The following is a 24,774-nucleotide window of genomic DNA, read 5'->3' on the forward strand; positions in this document are numbered from 1 at the left end:
TTCTTTCTTTTCTTTTCTTTTCTTTTCTTTTCTTTTTTTTTTGGATTGGAAAGTAATGGGTTTCGGATTTCCACTAGTTACTATGGCGATATGTATGGGTTTTTTTTTTCTGTAAGAAGGATCGAGGTAGATCTACTTATTCTCTTTTTTTTGGTCTATGAATGATCTATCTACTTGGCGCAATTTCAATGCGTTCTGTGTAGCGATCTCTCTTTTTTTTTGGCGTAAAAAAAATACATACGTATTCGCATGACTTACCTAAAGTGATGTACACCAAGAGCTCAGAAACGAAAAAAAAAATCATTATGGATAGGCAAATATATCAAATTAATTAGAGTTTCATAATGCCATACGTTCACCATCTACGTGGTATCCCTTCATCCTCCCCTTGGGCCAAAGCTCAAAACAACGTAAACACACACACAATACCCAGCGTACATGTATGTCAATGCATAAACGTACGCCAAACTCCCCCCCCCCCCCCCCCCCCCCCACACACACAGCCCTTACCTTGACCAGTTTCCTGCCACATGAGTACGTAATTTTCCCAACGTACATACAAAAAAAAGAACAAGTAGAAGAAGAAGAGGAAGAAGAAACACACAAAGACACAAAGTGGCTCCAAGAACGGCCACTATGCAAAAGCCACACTTGCTCTTCAACTGTCAATTCCCCTTGAGCGTTGTCCCACTCGTCACGATTATGGTTTCAATCCTTCCTCACCAAGCAAGCCCCTTTACACAAAAGCCGGAGTGAGGTCGCGCTTGATTTCAAGACGAGGCAAACACTAGTCGCCATTGACTTGCTCAGCGCCAGCTCCATTGGTATGAGTAGTGCCCATGTACCGCTGCATGTAGGTGATGTAGTCAAATTTGGGAATGTCACGGTCTTCTTGCATGTCTGGACCTTTGTGCTCAGGCATGGTGGCAAGAAGGTCATCAATGACTTCATCGGGTACAAGGGAGTGGCGGAGGTCAAGTTCTGTGACGTATGGCTATGATTTGAAGGTTAGCGGTTGACTTTGTGTGTATACAACAGACTGCATAGATGACTTACCTTGCCGTCGGCGACTTCCCTAAACGATTCAAAGACTTGCTCGGCTGTGTTTTGGTCTTCGGTCTCGTCAACCATGAATCGAATAAACTGTTCAAACGTGACAAAGTCCTTGCCGCCGCTTGTTTCACGGAATCTCTCGTGCATTTCATCCTCGTCGTAGACTAGTCCCAAACTTGCCAGTGCTGCTGAAAATTCCAGTTCTGCTAGCGAGTTGGAAACGTCGCGGTCAAAGTGGCGGAAAACGGATTCGAATTCTTCCAATTGAATGGGCGTCAGATTGGTCATGTTTCGGGCAACCATTTGGTTCTCGAGGAAGGCGAGCTTTTTCGATACGGAATTGCGAACCAGACCCAGCTCGTATTCGAGTTCATCGTACGTGTATGTTGTAAAGTCGTTTTCTTCAATGTTTGCTTCGGCGCACTGCTCATCAATCGAGGCTATGAGATTCAAGTACTCGTCCAGTGGTGCAAGCGACTTGCTGATTTCTTTGGTGTGCTCGAGTTGGTCATCGACATCGCCTTCGAGCGCAGATATCGATGTGGACAGCGTGTTGAGGGCAAGAGCAAAGTCGTTTGCTTTGTCGGCAAAAGACTTGCGTAGGGCATTCTTGATGTCTCGAATTGTTTCGTTGATGATCTGGGAGCGCTGTCGCTCGGCCTTCATCAATCCCGACCATGCATTGTCGAGGGCGTCGAGGCTGAGTTCTGCTGGAGGCTCGTACGGTCGCAATCGGTATGTGGCTAGCTTCGTCCTAATGTTGCCCAACAGCCCAACAAGGTCAGACTTCTCCGCAACCCATGTCCGCTTGTTCTTGCGCTTCCATGCCGTGAATTCGGCAGATTGGGCTCTTGCATCGGCATATGTCCCGTCGAACGTGGCTTCCTCCCATTGTGACTGCTGCTTAGCAATCTGGCCCAGCAGCTCGCGCATGCGCCTTTCAAAGTCGTTCTGCATCTGCCATGCTCCTTGCATGTTTGCCACAAACTTTTCTACTCTTCGGCCGGCGTTTTCGACTCGTTCCATCTGCGAGAAAGCATGGAACCAGTAGGCAATGTATGTCATAAGGGATCGCTCATCGGGCTTGGGCACGTCGCACACATCCTCCACGTCGAGCAGGTCGGGGATGCCGATCTCCTTGGAGGCAATGTCGAAGGCGAGTTGCATGTTTCCACGGTGGTCGTTCTTGTCGAGGCTATCGTAGTCGATGAGGTCGGGGCGATGGATATCGAGCAGGGCGCAGCTGTTTGCGTGTTAGGTCAACGGAATGCGGGCGACGAGGAAAACACCACGGCCAACTCACAATGCTAATCCATCGTTCCAGCTGGTGGAGAAGTCGCGTACTTCGACTTCATCGTAGCAGGCCGTCTTTCTCTGACACCACAGCAAGAGACCCTCCTTGGCACTTAGACCCTCTTCGTTGATGTCGCTAATGGTGAAGCGGAGAATGAGGGTCCATATGAGACCAAGGATGATCTTGCTGTTGCCGTCGACGACATCCTCAGCACCAGTGTTTGTGAGTTGGATTCTCCTGCTGCGGATGAAGTCGAGTGACTTGTTGACGTTTTCAAACTTTTGGACGCGGAGCTTTGGTCGCGAGGCATATCGGCCGAGGGATTCGTTGCTGAGGATCTCCAGGAGGTGGATCAGGATGATCTGGACAGGGTTAGTGGGCGGGTGCGGGGGGAGCAGAGAGCAGGAGAGGCGGGGTTGCATACGCCATCAGAGAGGTCTGTGATGAGGTCTGAGATCTCGACGCTCCGGATCTTTAGTTTGCTGTTGAGCCTGCATTGGTGTGGTTAGTAGTGGCGCGGAGAGGGGAGGGGGGCGGGCAGAGATGGGCACCATTTGGTGAAGGTCTTTTGCTGGACGTTGACCCATTGCTGTTCAAGCGGCGCCATGTTTGGGGTGCATCAGTGCTCGGCGAGGGGGTATGCACACGGGGGCAGGAGTCGGGAGGTGTGGATATGCGATGCAGGCTGACAATGAGCCTCGTTGTGTTTTCCAACGGCCAGCCAAAACAATGGATGGATGGCTCACTGCGGGCGCGGACTCGGCTGTCGGTGAGACCCCGGTCGAATGGTAGCGGGGCCCCTGGGTCCGCTCGCTTGTCGGGTGGCCTAGAGACGGAAGAGGGCAGCGGCTGGTTGGACTAGAGATTTTGTTTTTTGATTGCAACAAGACGGGACTGGCGGTGCAATTGGTGCTGATGGCTGCGGGTAGGAATGGCTATGTAGCCGCCAAATGAGGAGGCAAGGGAGGCGCAGCGAGCAGATTGGGCGATTGTGTACGAGTTGCCGCCCCCACTTGCCTCGTGGGCGGGCGGACGCTGATTGGGCAGGCGCGGTGTGTATGTGTGGACATAGTCGATGCATGTACTCTATCGCCGGTAGGGACTCTGCTGGGTGACGGCCATGGCGCGGATGATGGCTGTAGCCACGTCTCGGGTGCCAGGCTACTTGGGGGCTGCTGGTTGTCAGTCTGGCATGCTGGTTCGCACCGTTACCGCGGGAGGTGAGATGAATAAGCCAAAGTGCGGACAGGCGGGCTTGGGCGGCAACAGGCCTCTGCGCCAGGCGGTGTGAGGAGCCGCTGGTGCTGGATGTCGGCGTGGGCACAGTGAAGGGAGCGTGTTTGCCATCCATGCCTACATACTGTGTACATGCGTACTTGGATGCTTACAGGCCCGGGCGGGAAGGAACGAATCGCCGTTGTGAGGAAAGAGCAGCCGGCCACGATGTTGCTATTAAGCTCGCCTGCATCGAGCCTTGCTCGCCACGGCTGCCAATCAACGGGTGCGCTGTGTCGGTGCATGTACATGTATATCACGGACTGGCTACATTGACAATACATGAATGTACGTATATATCGATGCCCGAGCACAAGCAGCGCCTGTGCGGCTTCACAAGCCCAACCAGCAGCAATCTCCCACGACATGTTGGAGGCCACGCGGGCGCATCGCCGCGCTGTCCGGGCGCGAGGATGGCAGGGCGGAGGAAGGAGGCTTCTTGGGCTCTTCGACGGGCAATGCAGCACAGTCATGTAGCGGCGTCCTGTTGCAATGACGTGCATGGCTGCTGGGGGCAGGGATGGCGGTGCGTGTGTTGACAGTGGACATGCATCCATGTGCGGACAGGCACGAGATGCTTGGGCGATGCACCGACGTCTGCTTAGGCAGGACAGCCACCCGCCCACTGGCTGCGGGCGGCATCGACCCGAGGGTTGAAACGGGCCAGGGCATGGCTGGCTACACGACGTGTATGATGGATGCATGTCGTCGCTGCGAGGCCAGGGCCGACGTTTGCGTGACAGCGAGGGCTGCGCCGCTGAAACGGCCATGGCCATGACGCCGCCGCCGTCTTCGAGCACCACTGTCGCGCCTACGCGCCCATGAAACACATGGCCGCCCCCTTGGCCGCGAGCATCGGCAGCGTCTGCATGGCCGCGCTCCACTCGAGCGCCGTGGGTGCACGTGAGAGCAGCGTTAGCGCGCCGTCTGGCTGCACATGTGCATGCTCGCTCCACGCCCAGGCAGGAGAAAGGGCTCCCCTAGCACAGGCTGCCCGCCTCGACGACACTTGCTCCTGTCCTCTCACCACACGCCCGCCCGCTCTCCTTTGTTGGCTGCCCAACCCTCTCCCTGACCTCGCTGCCCTCCCTGCCCTCGCCCCCGCCCCCCCCATGTGGCGTTTCCATTGAGCCCATCCCTGGTGTGCGACGCATTGCCCTTCTGAACCATTGGCAGCCGCTCCCGCTGCGCTCTCAGCACGCCTGGCCCGCCCGCCAGCTGCCCAAGCCCTCGCATTGCTGCTGCTCCACCATCACCACGCCCGCTGCCGACGCCCAGCCCGCTGCGCAATTGTCCCCCCGACCCGGCTCGACTCTCCTTTTCCCTCTTCCTCTCTCTCTCTCGCGCCCACGGCTGCGCCCTCCCCCGCTGCCTGCTGCTTCCATCCACTCCCCTTCACCCCGCCATTCACCGCATCCCCCAGCACTCACCATTGCATCTCCGACGTGACTACGCGCTCCCCGGACGCCCTCACAGCTTGCCTGCCAAAGGCCCCTCGAGCTATTGTCTGAACTAGAGGTTGCCCATGTAAGTCTCCTCACTCTTCTCCTCATCGCCTCTCCCGCCCCTTCTCAGCCACCACTCGTCCCCGGCCTTTTTTTTGTTTTGCTTCTTCGCCGCAGCCACCGTGACTACTCGCCGCAGCCCGGTCCGACTCTGCTAGCACACGTTGCTGCTCGTCAGCCCACGCAGACTCCAACTAATCGCAGCATCGCAGCATGTATTCCCGCGAACAGTTCATGAACCCTGGTCCCGCACCGCGGCCACCGACAGATCGTCCCCGCCTCGCCCTTACCCCAAACACCAGCAGCACGCTGCCAGGCAACATGGCGGGCCTGAGTATGCAGTCGCCCGGTATGAACAACGGCTCTCAGATGTCGCTTGTTCGCACACAGACCGAGAGGAGCGGCTCGTCCACGTCGACGGTCAAAGAAGGCATGGTCAAGGTCAAGGACGAAGGCCTGTTCAAATCCTTTGTCTGGGCAGATCGCTGGCTGGTACTGCGTGAGTTTGAGCTCAATTTCTTCAAGAGCCCAAACGCCTCAAAGGTATCCAACTCCATTCAGCTGCGAGACATTCTGGGTGTCGAGCGATCCGACACGCAGCCCCTGTCTTTTGAAATCACCCGCGCACTCAACCCCAGCAAAGGCTCATCGCCACCCCGCGATGGTCCCACCAAGATCATTACATGCAAAGTCGAGACCGACGATGAAGTTTACTCGTGGATCGATAGCATCTATCAGCGATGTCCTAGCATGGGTGGCGTCAGCAACCCCACAAATTTCACGCATAGGGTACACGTAGGCTTCGATCCAAACAGCGGTGCTTTCGTTGGCCTGCCTGTCGAATGGGAGAAGCTGCTCACCGCATCTGCACTTACCAAAGATGACTACGCAAAGAACCCAAAGGCTGTTCTCGAAGTCCTCGAGTTTTACACCGAGAAGCTTGTCAAGCGATCAGAAGATCCCCAACAATATCCAAGTCTTACACCCACTCCACCAGGCAGTGCTGGAATGGACAAGCAGCTAGGCTATTCAGGCGGCGGAAATTCCGTTGCACCTCCACGCCCTGCACCCCCTGGTGGTTACCCACGCAAGGATAGCTACAGCTCCAGTCGCCAGAACACGCCGCCTCAGCAAGGCTACTCTAGTCAACAAAACTCAGCCCCACAGCAACAGCAGCAGCAGCAGCAGCAACAGGACCGCTATGACCAGGAGCGGAGACGACAGGAAGAACAGGCAAGGATGCAGCGCGAACGTGAGCGACAGCGACAACAGGATTACGAGCGCGAGCGCGAGGAGCTGGCTGCGTACAATGCTTCGCTACCGCAGAAAAAGGTTCCATTGGCCCAACAAGAAATCGGTGGAGGCAGCTACGATGCACGCGATACAAGCCCTTCAGGTCAACGATACAACCCCAGCCGTCCTGCGCCATCAACTCCGAGTGCGGCGAGGAACCAGCAGCAATCACAGCAGCCTCCGGGTTCATTGCGCCAGATGGCTGCACAGCGTCCAGCTCCCCCAGCTCCTCAACAACCAAACGGCAACTATGGCTCTTCTCCTTCCAAGTCGTCTTCTCAACAGCAGCGCCCGCCCGTTCAGCCCAACAGCAGCTACAAGGGCTCAAGCGGACAAGTCCCTCGCGCCAACAATGGCCAGCAACAGCAGCAACAGCAACAACAGCAAAAGCAGTACCAGGGCTCATCTGCTGCTCCTAAGCCATTGAATGTTGCTAAACCTGCCGCTCCCGTCAGCGATGCTGTCAAGAAGGCCGAACAGGCCCTCACAGCCAAGCCCAAGGACGAGCCTCAACGCAAAGACGTGCGCATGTCGAGCATGTCAGAGAGCGAGGTCATGGCCAAACTCCGCGAAGTCGTGTCCAAGGAAAGGCCCCTGGATTCGTACAACAAGCAAAAGAAGATCGGTCAAGGTGCTAGTGGCTCTGTCTACGTAGCTCGCATCCGCGAGGGCGCCACGTCACCAATGGCCAGGAGGGTCATGCAGGAAAACGGACCACGTGCTCAAGTTGCCATTAAACAGATGGACCTCCGTAATCAGCCCCGCAAGGAGCTGATTGTGAATGAGATCATTGTCATGAAGGACAGCAAGCATCCCAACATTGTCAACTTTTTGGATGCATTCCTGCAAGAAGAGCAGTCCGAGCTTTGGGTCGTCATGGAGTTTATGGAGGGAGGTGCCTTGACGGACATCATTGACAACAACCCTTCCATCAGCGAAGACCAGATTGCCACCATTTGCTTCGAGGTCAGTCTTTTCCTTTTGTATCCTTTCCAACAACATGCTAACTTTTGACAGACTTGCAAGGGTCTTGAATATCTCCACAACTTGAACATTATTCACCGAGACATCAAGAGTGATAACGTCTTGCTCGATGGCCGCGGTAATGTCAAGATTAGTATGTTTTCGCTCATCACCATCGCTCCTTACCTTACTAACCCTTTGTAGCGGATTTTGGATTTAGCGCAAAGCTCACTGAGCAACGTAGCAAGCGTGCAACCATGGTCGGAACTCCATACTGGATGGCGCCCGAGGTTGTCAAGCAAAAAGAGTACGGCAACAAGGTCGATATCTGGTCTTTGGGTATCATGGCCATCGAGATGATCGAGTCCGAGCCGCCATATCTCAACGAGGAGCCCCTCAAGGCCCTGTATCTCATTGCCACCAACGGTACTCCTCGTCTCAAGAAGCCAGACAAGCTTTCCAAGGAGCTCAAGGCATTCCTGTCGGTCTGTCTGTGTGTTGATGTCAAATCGCGAGCTAGTGCATCGGAGCTGATCAGCCATGACTTCCTCAAGAGTGGATGCAGCTTGGCAAGCTTGTCTCAGCTGCTTAACTTTAGGAAGAACGGAGGCCACTAAGCAACTTGCAACCAAACGTCGAGTCAGGAGTGGTCCAAGCGACATCAAAAGAGTAATGGCGGGTGTTTTCACGAAGCGTTCTGGACTTGATCGATACCCTTTTTATGCTCATTTTACACTATATCTAAGACGCGGTCTGGCCAGGTTCCCCTTTTTTTTGCAGTCGATGACCTATTATGGAACCTAAACGAGCGCTGGGCCGTTCAAACCTCCCTAGCATTGCCCGACTGGAATCTTGGTGGCCACATCAGAAAAGAATTATACATTGCTTCTCGTACCCACGATATTCTACTTGGTCTACTTGGTTCACTGATGCCGTTGCATAAGATGGTACAAGTTGTCGAGCGGCTGCTTTGCCCAACAAAAGAAGACTGATATCTAACACCCCGGTGGGAGCGGATTGCATGATTCATCTGGCCATGGGAAACAAGTCTTTGGCATTGGACAACGGGGCAACTTGTATCATCTCGGCCCCCTCCCTATTTTTTTACGCTTCTCGTCCTCTTATATATATATCCCCTTTCCACCTCTCTGACACAAGTTTTTATAGCGCAAAACGATATCATTGGCGTGAAGAGGAAGGAGGAGAGTTTTGTTTTATTTGAAACGGCAAACTCGCTTTTTCTTTCTTGCTGTGCAATCTGGACATCGCTGGTGCCAAATCTTTCAGGGGGGTTCCTGTTTCTTTTTATACAACTTTCATACTTGGACAATTCCTCTCTGCTACTCTCCTCATTTTTTTAAGGAAGCCAAATGTCAATAACGGGTAGACTCAATGACAGTTTTATAAAAGATTTAGTTTTTTTTTTTCTCTAACACATAAATGTCAAATATTGGTTCATTTGCTTTGTTTGCTTTGACTTGTGATCTTTGGGTGTGTGATTTTGATAAAATCACATTAGATATTTTTTTATGGGGTTCCGAGTTCATTCTGTCAGAGTGTCATGTTTGACCGAATTGACATGTAGAATCCGACAAGATGTGTTCTGTCAACCAAGACTACCAACCTCGATGAGAAAAGTGTCGTATTGAAAAAAAAAACACTCATCTTCTCAAAGACAAAGTTCCATCATGATGCGTTATTAGCATAACCTCGCATGCAGTAATCCAGAAAAGAAGAAGAAGAAGAAGAAGAAGAAGAAGAAGAAGAAGGAAAAAAAACTTCCATATGATCCTCGGATTCAAACACCAAAGTGCACACTTTTTTGCGTTTCCAAGCCCATTCACCTCCTATGCCACGTTGCATAGGATGGGCGAAATGCACACGCCTGACTCCTAGTCGAAGACTCGAAATCCCATCATGATTTTTACTTTGCCAAAAAAGAAAAAGAAAAAGAAAAAAACCCTCCGCGCCCATGAGAAACCTCAGATATTGGCTACAAAATGAAAACCACCATTCCGATCCCTAAACACCATGCCGCCGGCGTCAGCGGCAGCGGGAGATGCATGAGTAAGGTGCCTCTCGAGCACCCACTCGGGCTCCCTCTGGCGGTCATAGACTTCGGCGACGGGGGCAGGTGGAGCAAGGGGTTGATACGCGGCTGGCTGGCAATGGGCGACGAACTCGCTGAAGCGACTGTATCTCGTGGAGCCGTCTGCTCCACAGACGGGGAGACGCAGTGCGGGGTGGTGTTGGGGGATACGTGCAGCGAGGGGTGCAGCGAGGGGTGCAGCGAGGGATGCGGTGCGAGGGGCGGAGTGGCCTGTGGGGATGCCGAGGCGGGATGCGATGGCGGAGGCGTGTCTGGTTGATGATGATGATGATGATGATGATGATGTAGGAGACGCAGTCGATGTGGATGTAGATGATGGACATGGATCTGGGGATGCGGTCGTGTCGGGGCGGGGACGAACGGGAAGAACCATGCGGGCGTTTGTGTGCCGCATGTGCATGAGTGTATCGTTTTCTACGGCGTTGGGGCGCGGCGGGCGCTGTGGGGGGCTCCTGTTGCGTGGTGTGAAGGGGGTGGTGGTGAGGTGCTCCAGGAGAAGCGGGACATTGGAGTCTTGGGACGTCGGGGTTGGACGAGAGATGGGGCCTGTGCTGCTTTTGGCCTTTTTGAGTGCTGGGCGTCGAGGACGGTTGCTGCTGCGTTTGGGGAGCGGTGGTGGAGGCGGTGGAGGAAGAGTTGAGTATCGGGTTGGCAGCGGTATGGTGAAGTCGACTGGGATTTGGGGCACGGGTGGTGGTGGCGGCGATCTTGAATATGTTTTCTTGTTACTGCTGAAGATTCGGGGGCCTGCGGTGGGAATATCATGTTAGACTCGGATTGGACTTGAGAAAATAGAGATACAAGATGGGAAAGAGTGACGAGTGATTGGACTTACCATTGTTCTTCAAGGCCGCAAGATTTGAGCACGACTTCTTGAGGTTGGACATACTGAACGCACTGCGATACATCTTCTTCTTGTTAGATGTACCAGGCGAACGACGAAATGCCTGAGTGTCGTCGTCGGAATCGTCGTAGTCTGGCAGAAGATCGAAGTCGTCGCTGGCCTCACGAGCAATGACACATGGTCTGGCTGGAGGCATCAACGTAGACGACGAAGAACTGAGCCGCAGAGCTGGTTGCGGTCTATCTGCCTTGTCATTCTTGCGGCGAAATGGCCACACCACTTCCGGTTCGGTCAATATCTGACTTGTGTGTAGAGGTGGTTTTGGTGACACGCGAGGGGGGAGTAGGAAAGAGACTGTTCCTACCTTTTCTTGTAACAGTGCTGTCAATACCAGCGTCGAAGTCAAAACTCGAGGTGTTGTTGATTGCCACCTTCTCCTCTGAAGATGCACCTTCTCTGAAGAAATGCGCCGCTGTCACCTTTTGTATCAGTATGGTCTGAGAGAGGATGTCGGTCGCTGGTGATCTCGCCGTGCTGGAGAAGACAGAGAGCTCAGCTTGCTTACCTTTACTTCGGAAACTCTTCATCCTGAAGATAGTCGATGGGTGACGAGTATACTCGGGCGATCTGTTGTCTGGTTTGCAAGAGCAATTGAGTGACTTGGACAGTGGCTTTGCTTCAAGTAAGCAAGGGAGCAAAGCAAACAGACTTTAGCGTAAAATCCAGCCTCAAGTAGGTGATGCAGAATTTTGAAGCGATTCACGGTGAAGCGCGTAACGGGCAGTGCCAAGCCAGTACTCGCATTTAGCACTAGCAGTCAGTGAAAATGAACACTAAATCGACCTGAAGCGGCAAACGGATGCCCATTGTCGATAGATGGGCTATTGGTCCAAGTCAGATGCCCATACCGCTAGGCCAGAACATGCACAAGGCAGTTGGACGCAAGCCGATAATACTCTGCATTGTCCATGTGCAAGAACCATAGTACCTTGCTTAAACAGTAACGCCGCTAACATTGCATAGATAAGCACAGAGGATAAGAGACTCAAAATGTAAACAGAAACATCAATCGAACATCGTCTCACCATCACAGAATTAGACCAAAAAACAAGCCATTGTTGGACATGAAAAACCCTGCACCCCTTATAGGAGCGTCAGAGCCGAGCATCATGCCCTAATATTTTTTCTTGATTTTTTACTTGAGAGATTTGTGGTGTTTGTAGTGATGGAAAAAGTCGAGTCATGCCTGGATCCAGAAACGTGGACAGCAGACGATTGTCGGAAGAAGCTCACCTCACAAAGCCAGTCGAGACAACCTCAGATGTGCATGTATGCACCAAAACATCGAAACATGATGTTGCAAAACGCCAGTCGACCAGCTCTTAGAACCCCGTGCACATGCAACCAATCCATGAACCATGACAAAGAAAAGTTCTTGTGCTGGACTGAGCAACTAGGACGACATACCCAGCAATCCATACTACGTCCACCAACAGTGACTGACTAGTCATTCAAAAACGCCAGAAACTCCAAATAAACGATAGTAAGGTCATAGTACATGACGATATCAAAACGCTACAAGACCCATATAGACAAAAAGAAAGTGTGTGTATGAAAACACTACTAAGTGGAATGAAAAATGTGCGAATATGGACAGGTACAAAGTAGTCTACCTCACGGTCGAGGCATCGCCAGCCGTGTTGAGATTAAGCAAACGCTTGAGATCCTGCTCCAAAGCTAATGTTTCAGAAGGGGTAGATGTCTTCATCGCTGGGGCAGCTGCGGGAGCCGTGGGTGCAGAGGTCTTGCGCTGCTTAGCAGCGACCGAAGAAGGGACAAAAGACATCATGGTAGTAGAAGGTTTCGGTGCAGACGCAGGAGAGCCGTTGGCGGCTGCTTTGTCAAACTTGGGCCCAGGTCCAGATCCAGATCCAGTCCTCTGGCCCCTTGTTTGGTAATTGTCAGGACGACGCTGGTGTGGCTGTCTACCAGGCGTGCGCCTTTGGTTTGGACTTTGTTGGTAAGGTGGCATGGAAGGGCCTGCCTGACGAGGTGCATTCGGTGTTGCCCCATTGCCCTGGGGGAAGCCGTTTGGACCCATTGGGTGAGGCTGAGGAACAGATGCAAAACCCTTGAATCCATCTTGCTGAAGCATTGGGGAATCAGCACTTATCTCAGTGCGAAGGCCAGAGTTGCGTTTGGCCGAGTCGCCCTGGGCTGCCTTGAACAATGGGGAAAGGTTCTTGTTGCCGTAGTAAAAGTCGGATGGGTCCTGGTTCGTGGGCTGCGCTTGGGGGGTAGTGGGACCAGATGTCGTTCGCCCAGGGGTCCGACCATCATGGAAAGGCGAGGGCGATAGATGTGCTTGAGGTCCTGATGGGCCGTGAGCACCCACCTGAGGTGGTGTTGCAGCAGTGTGTTTCTTCTGTGACATGGAAAGACGACTAAACAGGTCTTGCATGACATCATTTCCATTGCCTTGCTGGTGAACGTCTTTGAGCTGAGGGACGCCATCGGGATCTGTCACGGAGCGCTGTGAGGCGGATGGTGCCTGAGACGCAGGTGACATGTGCGCATGCTTGCTCTCTCCATCAAGCTCTATAGGGAAGATGCCATTGAGTGAATGGTAAGAGTCATGTTTGAAGTGGTGAGATCGCCCAGGGTTTGCTGCTACGAATGGGCTGTTTGAAGAAAGGCCTCTGTTTTGGTTGTTGGCCCTTTCTGCTGCATCGGCCCTGAAGAGAAGATCCAAGGGAGACTGCTCATGGCGCGGAGGCGCAGCCATCGGGGCACGAGAGGGAGAAGCCGAAGGGCTCAGCGAGCCCGAGTCAGAACTGTCTTCAGGCGGAGGGGTTGGTGGACCAGCACGGGTCTTTGCGGGCACAGAACGAGAAAGAAACTTGGGAATGGGCAAAGCAGAAGGCGCCGGAGACGCGTGAAAGGTGGGCCCAGCATAAGCGGCCTGGATTTTGACAGGAGTTGCAGACGGGTTAATGGGAACGGGGTCCGATTCGGCGGGCGGAGAGACGCGATCAGACGGCTTCGGCTGAGCGTGCTTCTTCATGCCGCGTGAACCGGCAGACATGTGACCATCTTCACAGGGGAAGGTGACACTTTCGGCGAGGGCGCCTTGTGCGGAATTCTTGCTCGGGGATACAGGTAGGCCGTTGCGCTGGTTGTAGCCATTTTGCGCGCGGTTATTCCTTGGTTTTCTTTGTGACTGTCTTCCGGGGGTGTTGTTTTGGGGCAGCTGAGCTGGGCTCTGCGGCTTTCCGCGGGGCGCTCGTGGAGAGGCGGTGATCTGAGTCGTCGACATTGGAGGTGTAGTGGGGTGTTCTGTGTGGAGAGAAGATTATCTGGAGGGTCGCAGGCGGACGCTCTTTGTTCGAGAAGTGGAAGTGGGATGAATGGAGCGCGATGACGCGGGTTGTGGTTGAGGGGATGTCTGTGTCTGGTGTAGTACAAGTGTGCAAAGGTCGAGTGGTAGAGTGTTCATATCCAGTTCCGCGGGGTAGAGATAGGCACGCGCCGTCGGGTGATGTAGGGCGAAGAGAGTGAGTGAGGGTGTAGTGAAGAGTGTTGGGCGCATCAGTCGGTGCCAGCGCGGAGGTGGCTGAGGTCAAACAAGGCTGATCTCGGCAAGGCGCACTGACACTTGGGCGGCGGCGGCGGCGGCGACGACGTAAGGCTGAACGGCTGTTACTGTGAAACAGACGTCGGGCTGGGGGAGCAATGGGGATTCTGACACGGATCGTCCCTTTCCGGCATTAAGTTCAAAGCGTGTGTTGCTGGTGATGTGCTTTCGCATTTGCATTGCCCTTTGTCTGCGGCGTCGTCGCAGACAGTGACGTGAATGGGCCCCGGTCTTGGCGCCCGCTCGCTGGCAGCTGGAGCCTGACGGATGCACGTTGCGCCTTCAGCCTCCATACCTTTCGGGCCAATACATTGCCACCCCATAGCAACCTGGTTCTGGTTCTGGTTCTGGTTGGAGCTGGAGCTGCTACCTGTTCCCGCCCACGTATTACACACCTGCGGCCCGTCAAACTCCGCTCTCTGTCCACGCTTCAGCCTCCGACTTGGACTCTACACATCTCCCCGCCCCCACCAGCTCCGGACCGCCTTCATCGCACACTAATCATGGCGGACGTCGACATGGCAGATGCGCCCCCGGCCAAGACCAAGACATCCAAGGCCGGTGCCAGTGGCGAGGGCGACAAGAAGCGCTTCGAGGTCAAAAAGGTAGGCAACACACGAGCACAACCGGTGCGCTACCAGGCGTTGGATGCTGACATGACGCAGTGGAACGCCGTTGCTCTCTGGGCCTGGGATATCGTCGTCGACAACTGTGCTATTTGCCGTAATCACATCATGGACCTGTGCATTGAATGCCAGGCCAACCAAGCTTCGGCAACTAGCGAAGAGTGCACGGTAGCCTGGGGCATCTGCAACGTAGGTTCCATGTTGCCAAACTCGCAATTCGCCATGCTAATTCACAGCAGCACGCCTTCCACTTCCACTGCATCTCACGATGGCTCAAGACGCGACAGGTCTGCCCGCTAGACAACAGAGACTGGGAGTTCCAAAAGTACGGCCGATAGACAGCAGCGGCAGGTACGACAAACAGGTTCAACAAGGACGCATTTGGGTTATGGTTCCATTCGGATGTCTGGCGTTAGCACGGCCTTTGCAAAAGACTATCAAGACAGCACGATGTAGTAGCACGCGCAGTCAAGAGGGTCGAATAAGATTCCCATTACAATCAAACGCCGCATTTCTAGCCAATTGTGATACAAGTCTCCCCTGCACTCGCGCCCAAACCCGGTCTATCCCACCTTCTCCCCGTCGACGTCGATGTTGTATTGCGAAGAAGCGTTGTACTTTGGTAGCCAGCCTTCGGGGTTCTTGTTGTAAAAGGGCCACGGGGGCACAACGACAAGGAAGGTGAGGGCGGTGCCAGCGAGGCCAATGTAGAGGGTGAGGCGGATGTCTTGTGCCATGTAGCCGACAATGAAGGCAATGATCTGGGCTCGTCAGCCGCATGAAGCGCTCGCAATCAAGAGAAGGGGGGGGGGCATACACCAGCAGCGCCAAGGAGAACTGTGCTCAGCATATCAGCCAGCCTCTGGCCCTCGAAGTCCTGCAACCACTGTTAGCAAACCTTGTCGTGAAGCAGCGGTTGGTGTGTATGTCTAGGCCTGGGTCTGGGTCTGGACAAGGCATCGCATACAATCTGGCCCTCGACGGCGTCGCGCACTTGCTCGAGAAGTTGGTCCGCCATGTCGCATGCAGGTGCTCACGTTGGGAATTGCTGGCGCTTAGACGGCTTTGTGTGTCTTGGGTGTTTTGTACGTACGGACGTATGTACGTATGTATGAAAGTGGTCGACTGCTGGCTGCACAAGGCTAGCCGTGTTTGAAGAGGTGGCATGTTTGCGATCCAGAGCCCCATCGGAACAACCTCGGCGCGAGAGGAAGCGATCCGCGGCCGCGCCACCCCTGCAGGCTTTCGATTTGCGCCTGACGGAGATGCAGGTCAACAAGCGACAGTTGCATATGCGTCCATGGCTCTTGGGGGGCCCAGAGACGCAACATACGCCTGGACTTGTACACGTCTAGAGTGTCCGGTGTGCTGCTGCTCGGCATGCCTCAGCCGCTCCACATGCTGCACATGCAGTTAGCGGACAGTCTTGGGGCTTCGGAGTCCGCTTCAGCCCAATCAGCAGGCACCGAAGCGCGGACCTGATCCAAAGGAAACAAGGCCTGGCCTTAGCCCTCTAGCCACACTACAAAAGACCCGCACCCCCCGTCAACCAAATATTTTCATCGCCTACCTGGTCTCGCACCACGTATATATTGCCCACAGACCTGCTGCCCACGACAATACACCGCTTCTTCACCACGCATCTGGCAGCTGCTCCAGTGCACCTCCCCGCTTTCCAGCTCTGACTCCCCGTGGACCGCCATCCACCGTTGCGACTGATTGACCCAGCAGCGTTCTTTGTTTTTCCCCACCATCCCCTTTCACTCCCACCTCTGACGCTACGGCGTCCATAGACATCCAAACCACCAAGTTGGCGGGACTCTACTTCGACCGGCTCTCCTTCATCCGCCCCTTGCTCGGCACAAAAGCCTGGGTATACGGAGGCGACCACCAGCCCCCATAACTGGCCCAAACATCACAAACCCGATTACCCTCGCTACTGCTTTCGCCTCCTTCACCGAGCCTTCCTATTCCCGGAGAGGGTGTGGAAGTCTGGATACCGGACACTTTTACCGTCGGCTTAGTGTAGGGGACCACCCTACGCGAAGCCATCGTCAAGTTGAGCGCGCCTTAGAGGTGGGCGCTCACAAGCGACCTACCCGCTTCCGTGCTTCTTGCAGCGCTAGAAGTTGCTGAATATACAAACAATCCTGGCTTAACTAAAGCACCCCGCATCAGATCCCGGAGTTCCCACTCATCGCCGCCTGAGTAGCCAATATGACTGACACTCCGAGATCCGAGAGCCAAACAAGGTTCAGCACGCCTGTGTCTGACCTTAACGATCACCGTAACCAGCCTCTATCTCTCCCGCGTGCCGAAGCAAACTCGCCCCCCAGATCGCGCCGACCTACATTTGCGAGCGCCCATGGCCAGGACCACCCCAATATACTCCTCCAAGTCAACCAAGCCCTCGAGGCAGACATCACTCGACGCGACTTTGAAGAAAGCGCTGTGGTAGACGATGACCAGCACTTGGCTCCTGATGCCTATGTTCGCCGCGGTTCGCTAGCCCACGACCCCCGAGCCCGACGAGACACATTCCGACGTCCTCGCGATCTTGCTGTCGAGCGCCTATCTAGGAGCAGGGATTCGTCTACCAGCTCGCGATCTGTCTCTCCCCCCAACTCGGTTGATGCATTTGCCGGGCCTCGTCGCCGTGACCGAGCCAACACTCTTCAGAGCCATGCCGACTCCGAGAACGATCTTGCCTTGCATAGAACCATGTCTCGCGCCACAGCGCGCCGCGCAACCATCAGCGACGAGCGTCCTGAGGAATTGCACAACACAGATGCAGCATCCGCGCACAGCTCTGCCGAGGAGGACGTTTGCTTCCCTGTTTCCGAGGACACTGGCAAGACAACCAGGTTTGACTATGAAGAGTTGGAAGAGTTCGTCGCAGAGGCCCAAAGCAAGACGCCTATTGGCCAGCCTCTACGCCACAAGGCGAGTGTAGCCTCTCGCATGTCTGCAAAGCCCAAGGTCTTCTCCGACCTTCGTCCCAAGTCGAGCCAATCCGCTACGCCCAAGACAGCAGACGAAATTACGAGCTTGAAGGAAGTCGACCCTGCAATCCAGGAAAAGCTTGCGGAAGAAGGTCTTTCTCACGTCTTTACCGAGAAGCATGCGCCGGAAGCCAAGGTCAATCGATGGACCTTCTTCTCTTCTGAGATGGACGACACAATTCATGCAGCCGAGCTTGGAGGGCTCCTCATGCCTGGTGAACGCTTCCGCGATCTGTTTGACACACCATCAGATGGCGGCGTCTGGTGGCTCGACATGGTCAACCCAACAGAAGAGGAAGTGTTTGCCATTTCAAAGGCATTTGGAGTACATCCCCTTACTCGTGAGGATATCTGCATCCAGGAGCCACGCGAGAAGGTGGAGCTGTTCCACCAGTACTACTTTGTCTCGTTCCGTTCGTTTTTCCAAGCCGACAAAGAATCTGAGGAATACCTAGAGCCCGTCAACTTCTACGCGGTAGTGTTCAAAGAGGGCATTCTGACCTTTACCTTTTGCGAAAGCCCCCACACTCTCAACGTTCGCAAGCGTATTAGTCGGCTCCGTGACTACATCAACCTCAACGCCGACTGGATCTGCTACGCCCTTATCGACGACATTGTGGACAGCTTCGCTCCTGTGATCCGAAGCATCGAAGACGAAGCTGACGCGATTGAGGACCAAGTGTTTATTGCCCGGATTGAGGACTCACGTGAGATTCTTCGGTCAGTTGGCGACTGCCGCAAGCGTGTGATGCAGCTGCTGCGTCTGTTGGGAGGCAAGGCAGATGTCATCAAGGGCTTCGCTAAGCGTTGCAACGAATCTTACAGTGTGGCGCCCCGCGGTGATGTGGGCATCTATCTCAGCGATATCCAGGATCACGTCGTCACAATGATGTCCAACTTGGCTCACTTTGAGGAAATGCTCAGCCGCGCGCACTCCAACTACCTCGCTCAGATCTCTGTTGACCAGGTCATCCAGGGTAACGATAGCAACGCTACCCTGCAGAAGGTGACTGTGATTGCAACGATTCTGGTTCCGCTCAACCTGATCTGCGGTCTGTTCGGCATGAACGTCAAGGTCCCAGGCCAAGACGGAAGCCTGGCCTGGTTCTTCAGCATCATTGGGGTCATTTGCCTCTTTATTTCGGTATGCCTGCTTGTGGCGAGGAGGATGCGATACATCTAGTTGCGCGGTTTCCTACTTGTTCCCAGCCGGCTTTCAACTGGGCACGTACACTCTTTGTCTGTTTTTCTGTTTTTTGCTTTGCGCTTTCCTTCAGTATACGACGTGACGAGAGCGGTGGAGTAATGATGGGGTTTTGTCAATAAGCTGGGTTTCTGCATACACATACATACATGGCATGAGGTGGTCATTCTGGGATTATGTCCGACAGTAACTAGGTTTAGCGATGGGAGTATATAAGTGGCTAGGAGGGAAAAAAAGAAAAAGAAGAAGAGATTTGCTTCCAAAGATGCTCTGCATGCCTGATGTGATGGTTGCTGATGTGGTGTTGATGTGGGGGGGGGGGCACGCTGGATATTCACAAAGGATCTGATGCTGGGTTTGAATGGGTAGTCAGCCACAAGGCCTGACTCGAACGGGATAGGAAAAGCAAGCGCATAGATATGCTGGCAGCACCGCAAACGTTGCCGTCTACGCAGCTGGCATTTGTTGTTTGTTTCATCGGCTCGTCCAAAATAGACGGGCAATGTGGCAGAGGGCAGCACAGAGCACGCGACGGCGTGACAGGCGGCGGCCCAGGGGCACACGCTGGTTCCACGTTTCTGCGGTCGTTAGGTTTGGGACGAGGGCGGGCGGCGGGCGGTACACTATTGAGCGGCTCAGCATTTGCCAGACCCGCCGTCACTCATCACTCGCCGGCCATCACGCGGCGCTGGCAAAGAGGCGACTACTGTGTAGGCGATGATTCCGGTCCCTTCCCATTCGTTCCGAGGTCGGAAGTAACATGGCGACTTGGCCGCACCCAGCATGGTGCAGGAACCAGCCAGCCGCCAAAGCAAGTAGGCCGAGGAGGAAAAAAAGCCATGTTCTGTGACGTTGGGCGGCCGTCGTCTACCCTGGGTGCAGGTCATGAGTCCCCAGCTCGTGGTTCCACACGAGGGGCGCTCTGCAGGGCCGCAAGCGGTGAATTAGGCTCGTTCCGAAGGGCTGGCCTGGCGCATCCTTGTTTCGGCGAGAGCATTCCATCATGCAGCGCCTCTCAGCACACGCTCTCCCTTAAAGCCCATGGTCTCACCCTTCCGCCTCTCCGCCCCCGTTTCTTTCACCTGCCCACTCACTCACTTGCTCCCCATACACACTCTCTCCCTGCGCCGCACGCTCCCTCCCCACTGCTGGCCCGGACCCCCACCAGACTGACACGTCGTCTGCCTGCATTGTCATTGTACAGCACCCTCGCCAACACCACACCCTTCGCCAAGGGACTTTGTTCGGAACCACTGCTCAACATGGCGGAAATGGCGCAGCGAATACTCATGAATGAGTTCAAGCAGCTGAGCAAGGAGAAATGGACCAACATTGAGGTGAGTTCGTGAGCGGCGGCTAGCGAAGAGTCACCTGCCCCAGTGGCGACTGCTGGGGGCACCTAGCTAACCACGGCACAGCTTATCAACGAAAATGTCTTTGAGTGGAGTGTGGCACTCATTGTTATGAACGAGGAATCCATGTATTACGGCGGCTACTTCAAGGCCAGGATGACGTTTCCTCGCAACTACCCACATAGCCCGCCAGGTACGTGACCGCTCGTCTATGACGGAGACTGCCATATCATATACAAGTCATATACAAGGCAGGTGCTAATAGCATATCAGACTTCAAGTTTATCCGGCCACTCTACCACCCCAACATTTACCCCGACGGCCGTCTGTGCATCTCCATCCTTCACCCGCCTGGTGATGACGAAATGTCCGGCGAGACTGCCGCGGAGCGTTGGTCGCCCGTGCAGCGAGTCGAAACGGTCCTTATATCCATTCTCTCTCTGTTGGACGATGCCGAGGTTTCTTCCCCTGCCAACGTCGACGCAGGCGTCATGTTGCGTAACAAGCCAGCCGAATACAAGGAGATGGTCAAGAAGGATCTTGAATTGTCAAAGCAGGATATCCCAGAGGGCTTCGTTATGCCAACCAACGAGACTGCGTGGAAGAAGGAGAAGGACGAGGGAGACTTTGAAATGAGCTGGGAAGACAGCGATGCCGAGAGCCTTGACTTTGGCGGCAGCGAAAGCGACTTTGACGAGGACCAAGAGATGGATTCTGAGTTTGAGGGCGAAGACGACGATGGCGAGGATGAGGATGAGGAAGTGGCCCCTTCTAAGCGCTAGGTGTCAGTGTTCTGGCTGAACTCCGATGCCTCTGTCTCACAATCATGCCCTAACGACACAACCGGGAGGCCTCTTTGTCATTGCAGCCACGCTTGTTCTTCAACCTCAACATGGCTCTCTCGTCGTCAGAGACACGTCGACCTGGCCGCCATTGAATATGGCCAATGTTTGGGTATCAGTGCATACGCATATGCTTTTCTCAGGGCTCCCCTGTATTTGATTCTCACCATTTCTTCAGCACGTTTATTCTCAGCGAGGCGTTCGGTTTTTGGCGTGTGGTTCCTGGCGCTTGCGTTTTCCACGGGTCTACTAGATGCCCATGATTCGGTAACGGTTTCGGATGGGCATTTTATACTGCATAGGCCTGGGAGTTTTTTTTTCTTTGCTGTTCTTTTTCGGGGGCATCAATCTTTCGATAATACGTTAGTACTGCGATTCTCCGGTTCGACATTTTTTGTGGGGCGTGAATTGTTTTCCCATAGAATAGGTTTTCAAAGAGTTTGCCCTGGGGCCTTGCAATCATGTTCTCAAATTGTTGTTGTTACAAAAGTATGATTTACAGTGTTTGTTTTTGACCTATTTTTTTTTAATAGTTTACCATCCAATGCCCAAGGCATTCCTCACCCTCACCATTGTACTCTCAGCAATCTCCTCGGCTCTCTGCGCACCCTGCTCAGCATGCCGCACCAATTCCGTCTGCCCACCCCCCTTCATCAACTCCAGATACCTCTCTCGTACCCCACTAATCCCCGTATCCACCGTATCCGCCACCCTCTCCTTAAGCGCCCTCATACTCAAATCCTTGAGATGCTCCGCCAATTCCTCCGGCGACCCAGTTCCACCATTTTGATCAAAATGCCACAGCAGGTCCACCAAATTCGACACTCCAGGCCTCTTTTCCCGATCATAACTCACACCCTCTATCGAGTCCGTCAGCGCCGACTTGACTTTGGCAAAGATGTCTTCTCTCGAGTCAGAAAGTAAGATGCGGGATTTGGGTCTAGCGTCGCTTTTGCTCATTTTCTTGGTGGGGTCCGTAAGGCTCATGATGCGTTTGGCGGGGCTGAGCAGGGTTTGGGGGATTGTTAGGAGGGGAGCTCCTCCTCCTCCTCCTCCTGCTGCTGCTGATGATGAAGAAGATGGCAAGGAAGAGTAGACATGGTTGAAGCCGATGGCTAGCTCGCGCGTGAATTCCAGGTGCTGGGCTTGGTCTTCGCCGACGGGGACGTGCGTGGTGTTGTACAGGAGGATGTCGGCGGCTTGGAGGACGGGGTAGGAGAAGAGGCCGAGTTTTAGGGCGTCTTTGTTGTTGGAGGGGTCGAGGGGGGAGGAGTCTGATGGGAGGGAGAGTTTGGCCTGTAGTAAGATGTGTCAGTTTTGTATTTCTTAGTTGAGTTTGTGTATAATATAATTTGGAGTAGTTTTTTTTTTGCGTTAACTGCACGCTTACCTTCCACTGCGTCATGCGGCCTAGATAGCCCATGCTGGCACCGCAACTGAGAATCCACATGAGTTCAGCGTGCTGCTTTACGCTGCTCTGTGTGAAGATTATGCATCGCTTTGGGTCGAGTCCTACTGCTAAGAGACTGGCCAGCATCTCTTTGCGCCAGTTGGCCAATTCACGTGCATCTTGCTTGATGGTAATGGCGTGCAGGTCGACAATGGAAAAGAGGAGCGTCGTGTCTGGTGACGCCTCGTCTTGCAGTCGGACCCATTGCCGTAATGCGCCCAGATAATTTCCAAGATGTGGGATGCCTGTGGGTTGGATGCCGGAAAAAATGACTTTCTTCTGCGTCTGTTGCTGGCTCGAGGGCGATGCGAGGGAATACCGGCGCAGACAATTGCTACATGAGCGCAGAGGTGAAGGGGTTGCGCGATGCAGCGCACGCAGAGAAGACATTGACGTCGGGTGCTTTCGCACTGATGCGGAACCCGAGGCCGGGCTGGCGGGCTTGCTCAGCCACGATGGACGTGGTGTACGCCGGCTGCAGCTTTCGTCATTGTGGCACTGCCGCCCGCTCCCATCCAACTCGCCGGCCAACCACAACACCACTGCCACTCTGCTCGACTCTGTTCTCCTCGACTGCACTGTGTACAAACATACAATACCCCAGCTACACCCACTGCGCTTGCACGCAACACACACACATCTCTACGTCGCATTCCCGGAACATAGCGGCAACACCACAATCATGTCTTGGACAGGTATTGCAGCCCAACAATGTTTGTTTGATATCGTGGCCGCTCACACAGTGCAGGGTTCAAGAAGGGCGTCAATCGCGCAACCACCCAGGTGTTGATGAAGACGGGCCAGGTCGAGCGCACAAATGATCGCGACTTTGAGACTGAGCAGCGGTATGCGCCCTCAACCCCCGCCCGCCGCCTCCCTGCCCCCCTTCCCAGGCATCCGCCCATGACCACCCCTTCTAACAGCAACATGGCAGACGCTACCGGACCATGGAAACGGCGGCGAACAAGCTGCAAAAGGAAGCAAAAGGCTACCTCGACTCGCTCCGTGCCATGACGGCCTCGCAGATGCGCATTGCCGAAACTATTGACGCCTTCTACGGAGACGCCGGCGCCAAGGACGGAGTGTCGCGCTCTTACAAGCAAGCTGTGACCGACCTGGATGCCGAGACAATCAAAGCCCTCGACGGTCCCTACCGAACCACAGTTCTCGATCCCATCCAGCGCTTCTGCTCCTACTTCCCCGACATCAACGCCTGCATCACCAAGCGCGAACACAAGCAGATGGACTATGATCGCATGCGCGCCCAGGTCAGGAAGTTGACAGACAAACCCGACAAGGACGTCACCAAGCTCCCGCGTGCTGAGAAGGATGAGCAGCTCGCCAAGGCTGCCTACGACCAGCTCAACGATACCCTAACGGCCGAACTACCACAACTCATTGACCTGCGAGTACCCTACCTAGACCCAAGTTTCGAGGCGCTAGTCAAGATTCAGTTGAGGTTCTGTGCCGAGGCCTACTCGAGAATGGCACAGGTACAACAGTATCTTGATGCCAACACAAGAGACCAGTATGCTCAGGGTGAGCTGGATGCGCGTGTCGAGGAGGTGCTACAGGAAATTAGGGACCTCAGTATTGCGGGAACGGTCTAAAGGCTTATGAGAGAGAACAAAAGGCTTGACTTTCTAGTGCATCACGTGCAGTAATTCTTCTTGAAGGCGTTGGGAATCATCTGGTTTGCGGCATTGCTTGGGTTAGAGAGAAAGGGCGATGACCTGACAAGGCTTCGTACGAACATTATTTTCTTTATTTCGTCGAATGCTATTGACTCGAATTCTCACCAACCAAGTTTCTACTCTGTTGGAGATTCCAATCCATGTGACTTTGGACGTTGCCTATCCTGTACCCAAACTTCAAACTTGTCCCGTTTTTTTTTTCAATCTCATCTTTCTTTTCTACTACGTCCCACTTTGGACTTAGCAGCTGTTCATTAAGCCACGTGCACTTCTCGCGGCTTAACCAGACACAAAATGCCACCGCATAATCCGACATCATCTGAAAAATCTGACAGGGTAACACCCAGCAAAAGAAGAACCAACTTCGTCTCTCCCTGCAGATAATGGAAGATAAGAAACTCACAAGACCGAAGACTCTCCGGTGTAGATGCACTCGTCATCTCCGTATTCACTGTACTGCTACCGTAGTAACACTACAGTCAAGCTGAACCTTTTTCTCTCTATCCTTTATTCTTTTTTTTTGGCTTTTTTTGTAGCATGCAGCTGTACTTGTAAGACTATTGTCAAAGCAAACTACTATAATTTCTATTTAGTATCCGGCTAGTTTTACTGACATGTTTCTTGTTTGAATAT

General features: G+C 54.0%; 10 protein-coding genes across 10 annotated transcripts; 5 read left to right on the plus strand and 5 right to left on the minus strand.

Annotated features, from left to right (window-relative positions):
- Nucleotides 1-787: 787 nt before the first annotated feature.
- Nucleotides 788-2,954, minus strand: PSV08DRAFT_177206 (calponin homology domain-containing protein; the record flags this gene model as incomplete). The annotated part of the gene is made up of 5 exons (XM_014221058.1): nt 788-994; nt 1,057-2,296; nt 2,357-2,709; nt 2,772-2,838; nt 2,899-2,954. 5 exons carry the CDS (start codon nt 2,952-2,954, stop codon nt 788-790), a joined length of 1,923 nt encoding a protein of 640 aa, XP_014076533.1.
- A 1,498-nt stretch (nt 2,955-4,452) lies between these two features.
- PSV08DRAFT_408841 (kinase-like domain-containing protein) lies at nt 4,453-8,312 on the plus strand (the record flags this gene model as incomplete). Its single annotated transcript, XM_014221059.1, has 4 exons — nt 4,453-4,536; nt 5,332-7,386; nt 7,438-7,537; nt 7,588-8,312. The coding sequence occupies 4 exons, from the start codon at nt 4,453-4,455 to the stop codon at nt 7,998-8,000; spliced, it is 2,652 nt and encodes an 883-aa protein (XP_014076534.1). The 3' UTR covers nt 8,001-8,312.
- A 1,053-nt stretch (nt 8,313-9,365) lies between these two features.
- On the minus strand, nt 9,366-10,924 carry PSV08DRAFT_350083 (uncharacterized protein; the record flags this gene model as incomplete). Its single annotated transcript, XM_066092830.1, has 3 exons — nt 9,366-10,240; nt 10,329-10,616; nt 10,702-10,924. 3 exons carry the CDS (start codon nt 10,922-10,924, stop codon nt 9,366-9,368), a joined length of 1,386 nt encoding a protein of 461 aa, XP_065949303.1.
- A 1,001-nt stretch (nt 10,925-11,925) lies between these two features.
- On the minus strand, nt 11,926-13,721 carry PSV08DRAFT_388164 (uncharacterized protein). Its single transcript, XM_014221062.2, has one exon. The coding sequence runs from the start codon at nt 13,651-13,653 to the stop codon at nt 12,007-12,009; it is 1,647 nt and encodes a 548-aa protein (XP_014076537.1). The 5' UTR covers nt 13,654-13,721; the 3' UTR covers nt 11,926-12,006.
- Nucleotides 13,722-14,255: 534 nt separating this feature from the next.
- PSV08DRAFT_361080 (uncharacterized protein) lies at nt 14,256-15,119 on the plus strand. The gene is made up of 3 exons (XM_014221063.2): nt 14,256-14,576; nt 14,637-14,786; nt 14,837-15,119. Exons 1-3 carry the CDS (start codon nt 14,475-14,477, stop codon nt 14,933-14,935), a joined length of 351 nt encoding a protein of 116 aa, XP_014076538.2. The 5' UTR covers nt 14,256-14,474; the 3' UTR covers nt 14,936-15,119.
- Nucleotides 14,907-15,710, minus strand: PSV08DRAFT_361081 (microsomal signal peptidase 12 kDa subunit-domain-containing protein). The gene is made up of 3 exons (XM_066093006.1): nt 15,565-15,710; nt 15,415-15,474; nt 14,907-15,358 (listed from the first exon to the last, which is right to left on the minus strand). Exons 1-3 carry the CDS (start codon nt 15,613-15,615, stop codon nt 15,161-15,163), a joined length of 309 nt encoding a protein of 102 aa, XP_065949304.1. The 5' UTR covers nt 15,616-15,710; the 3' UTR covers nt 14,907-15,160.
- A 2,021-nt stretch (nt 15,711-17,731) lies between these two features.
- Nucleotides 17,732-19,062, plus strand: PSV08DRAFT_286691 (uncharacterized protein). The gene has a single exon (XM_014221065.1). It carries the CDS (start codon nt 17,766-17,768, stop codon nt 18,780-18,782), a length of 1,017 nt encoding a protein of 338 aa, XP_014076540.1. The 5' UTR covers nt 17,732-17,765; the 3' UTR covers nt 18,783-19,062.
- A 1,003-nt stretch (nt 19,063-20,065) lies between these two features.
- PSV08DRAFT_350088 (ubiquitin-conjugating enzyme/RWD-like protein) lies at nt 20,066-20,937 on the plus strand (the record flags this gene model as incomplete). Its single annotated transcript, XM_014221066.1, has 3 exons — nt 20,066-20,140; nt 20,222-20,348; nt 20,429-20,937. 3 exons carry the CDS (start codon nt 20,066-20,068, stop codon nt 20,935-20,937), a joined length of 711 nt encoding a protein of 236 aa, XP_014076541.1.
- A 594-nt stretch (nt 20,938-21,531) lies between these two features.
- Nucleotides 21,532-22,837, minus strand: PSV08DRAFT_177138 (uncharacterized protein; the record flags this gene model as incomplete). The annotated part of the gene is made up of 2 exons (XM_014221067.1): nt 21,532-22,293; nt 22,388-22,837. 2 exons carry the CDS (start codon nt 22,835-22,837, stop codon nt 21,532-21,534), a joined length of 1,212 nt encoding a protein of 403 aa, XP_014076542.1.
- A 166-nt stretch (nt 22,838-23,003) lies between these two features.
- On the plus strand, nt 23,004-24,262 carry PSV08DRAFT_220485 (BAR domain-containing protein). Its single transcript, XM_014221068.2, has 3 exons — nt 23,004-23,142; nt 23,196-23,292; nt 23,382-24,262. The coding sequence occupies exons 1-3, from the start codon at nt 23,130-23,132 to the stop codon at nt 24,055-24,057; spliced, it is 786 nt and encodes a 261-aa protein (XP_014076543.1). The 5' UTR covers nt 23,004-23,129; the 3' UTR covers nt 24,058-24,262.
- Nucleotides 24,263-24,774: the final 512 nt, after the last annotated feature.

The sequence above is a fragment of the Bipolaris maydis genome (assembly GCF_028858645.1).
Source record: "Bipolaris maydis strain C4 unplaced genomic scaffold PSV08scaffold_5, whole genome shotgun sequence".
Classification (NCBI taxonomy): Eukaryota; Fungi; Ascomycota; class Dothideomycetes; order Pleosporales; family Pleosporaceae; genus Bipolaris; species Bipolaris maydis.

Excerpts from the sequence above, each read along its gene's own strand:
- PSV08DRAFT_388164 (XM_014221062.2), bottom strand. The coding sequence starts at position 13,653 with ATGTCGACGACTCAGATCACCGCCTCTCCACGAGCGCCCCGCGGAAAG.
- PSV08DRAFT_361080 (XM_014221063.2), top strand. The coding sequence starts at position 14,475 with ATGGCGGACGTCGACATGGCAGATGCGCCCCCGGCCAAGACCAAGACA. Across the intron at positions 14,577-14,636 it reads AGCGCTTCGAGGTCAAAAAG|TGGAACGCCGTTGCTCTCTG; the intron begins GTAGGCAACACA and ends GACATGACGCAG. Across the intron at positions 14,787-14,836 it reads TAGCCTGGGGCATCTGCAAC|CACGCCTTCCACTTCCACTG; the intron begins GTAGGTTCCATG and ends AATTCACAGCAG.
- PSV08DRAFT_361081 (XM_066093006.1), bottom strand. The coding sequence starts at position 15,615 with ATGGCGGACCAACTTCTCGAGCAAGTGCGCGACGCCGTCGAGGGCCAG. Across the intron at positions 15,475-15,564 it reads ACGCCGTCGAGGGCCAGATT|GACTTCGAGGGCCAGAGGCT; the intron begins GTATGCGATGCC and ends CAGTGGTTGCAG. Across the intron at positions 15,359-15,414 it reads TTCTCCTTGGCGCTGCTGGT|ATCATTGCCTTCATTGTCGG; the intron begins GTATGCCCCCCC and ends TGACGAGCCCAG.
- PSV08DRAFT_286691 (XM_014221065.1), top strand. The coding sequence starts at position 17,766 with ATGGACGACACAATTCATGCAGCCGAGCTTGGAGGGCTCCTCATGCCT.
- PSV08DRAFT_220485 (XM_014221068.2), top strand. Across the intron at positions 23,293-23,381 it reads GACTTTGAGACTGAGCAGCG|ACGCTACCGGACCATGGAAA; the intron begins GTATGCGCCCTC and ends GCAACATGGCAG.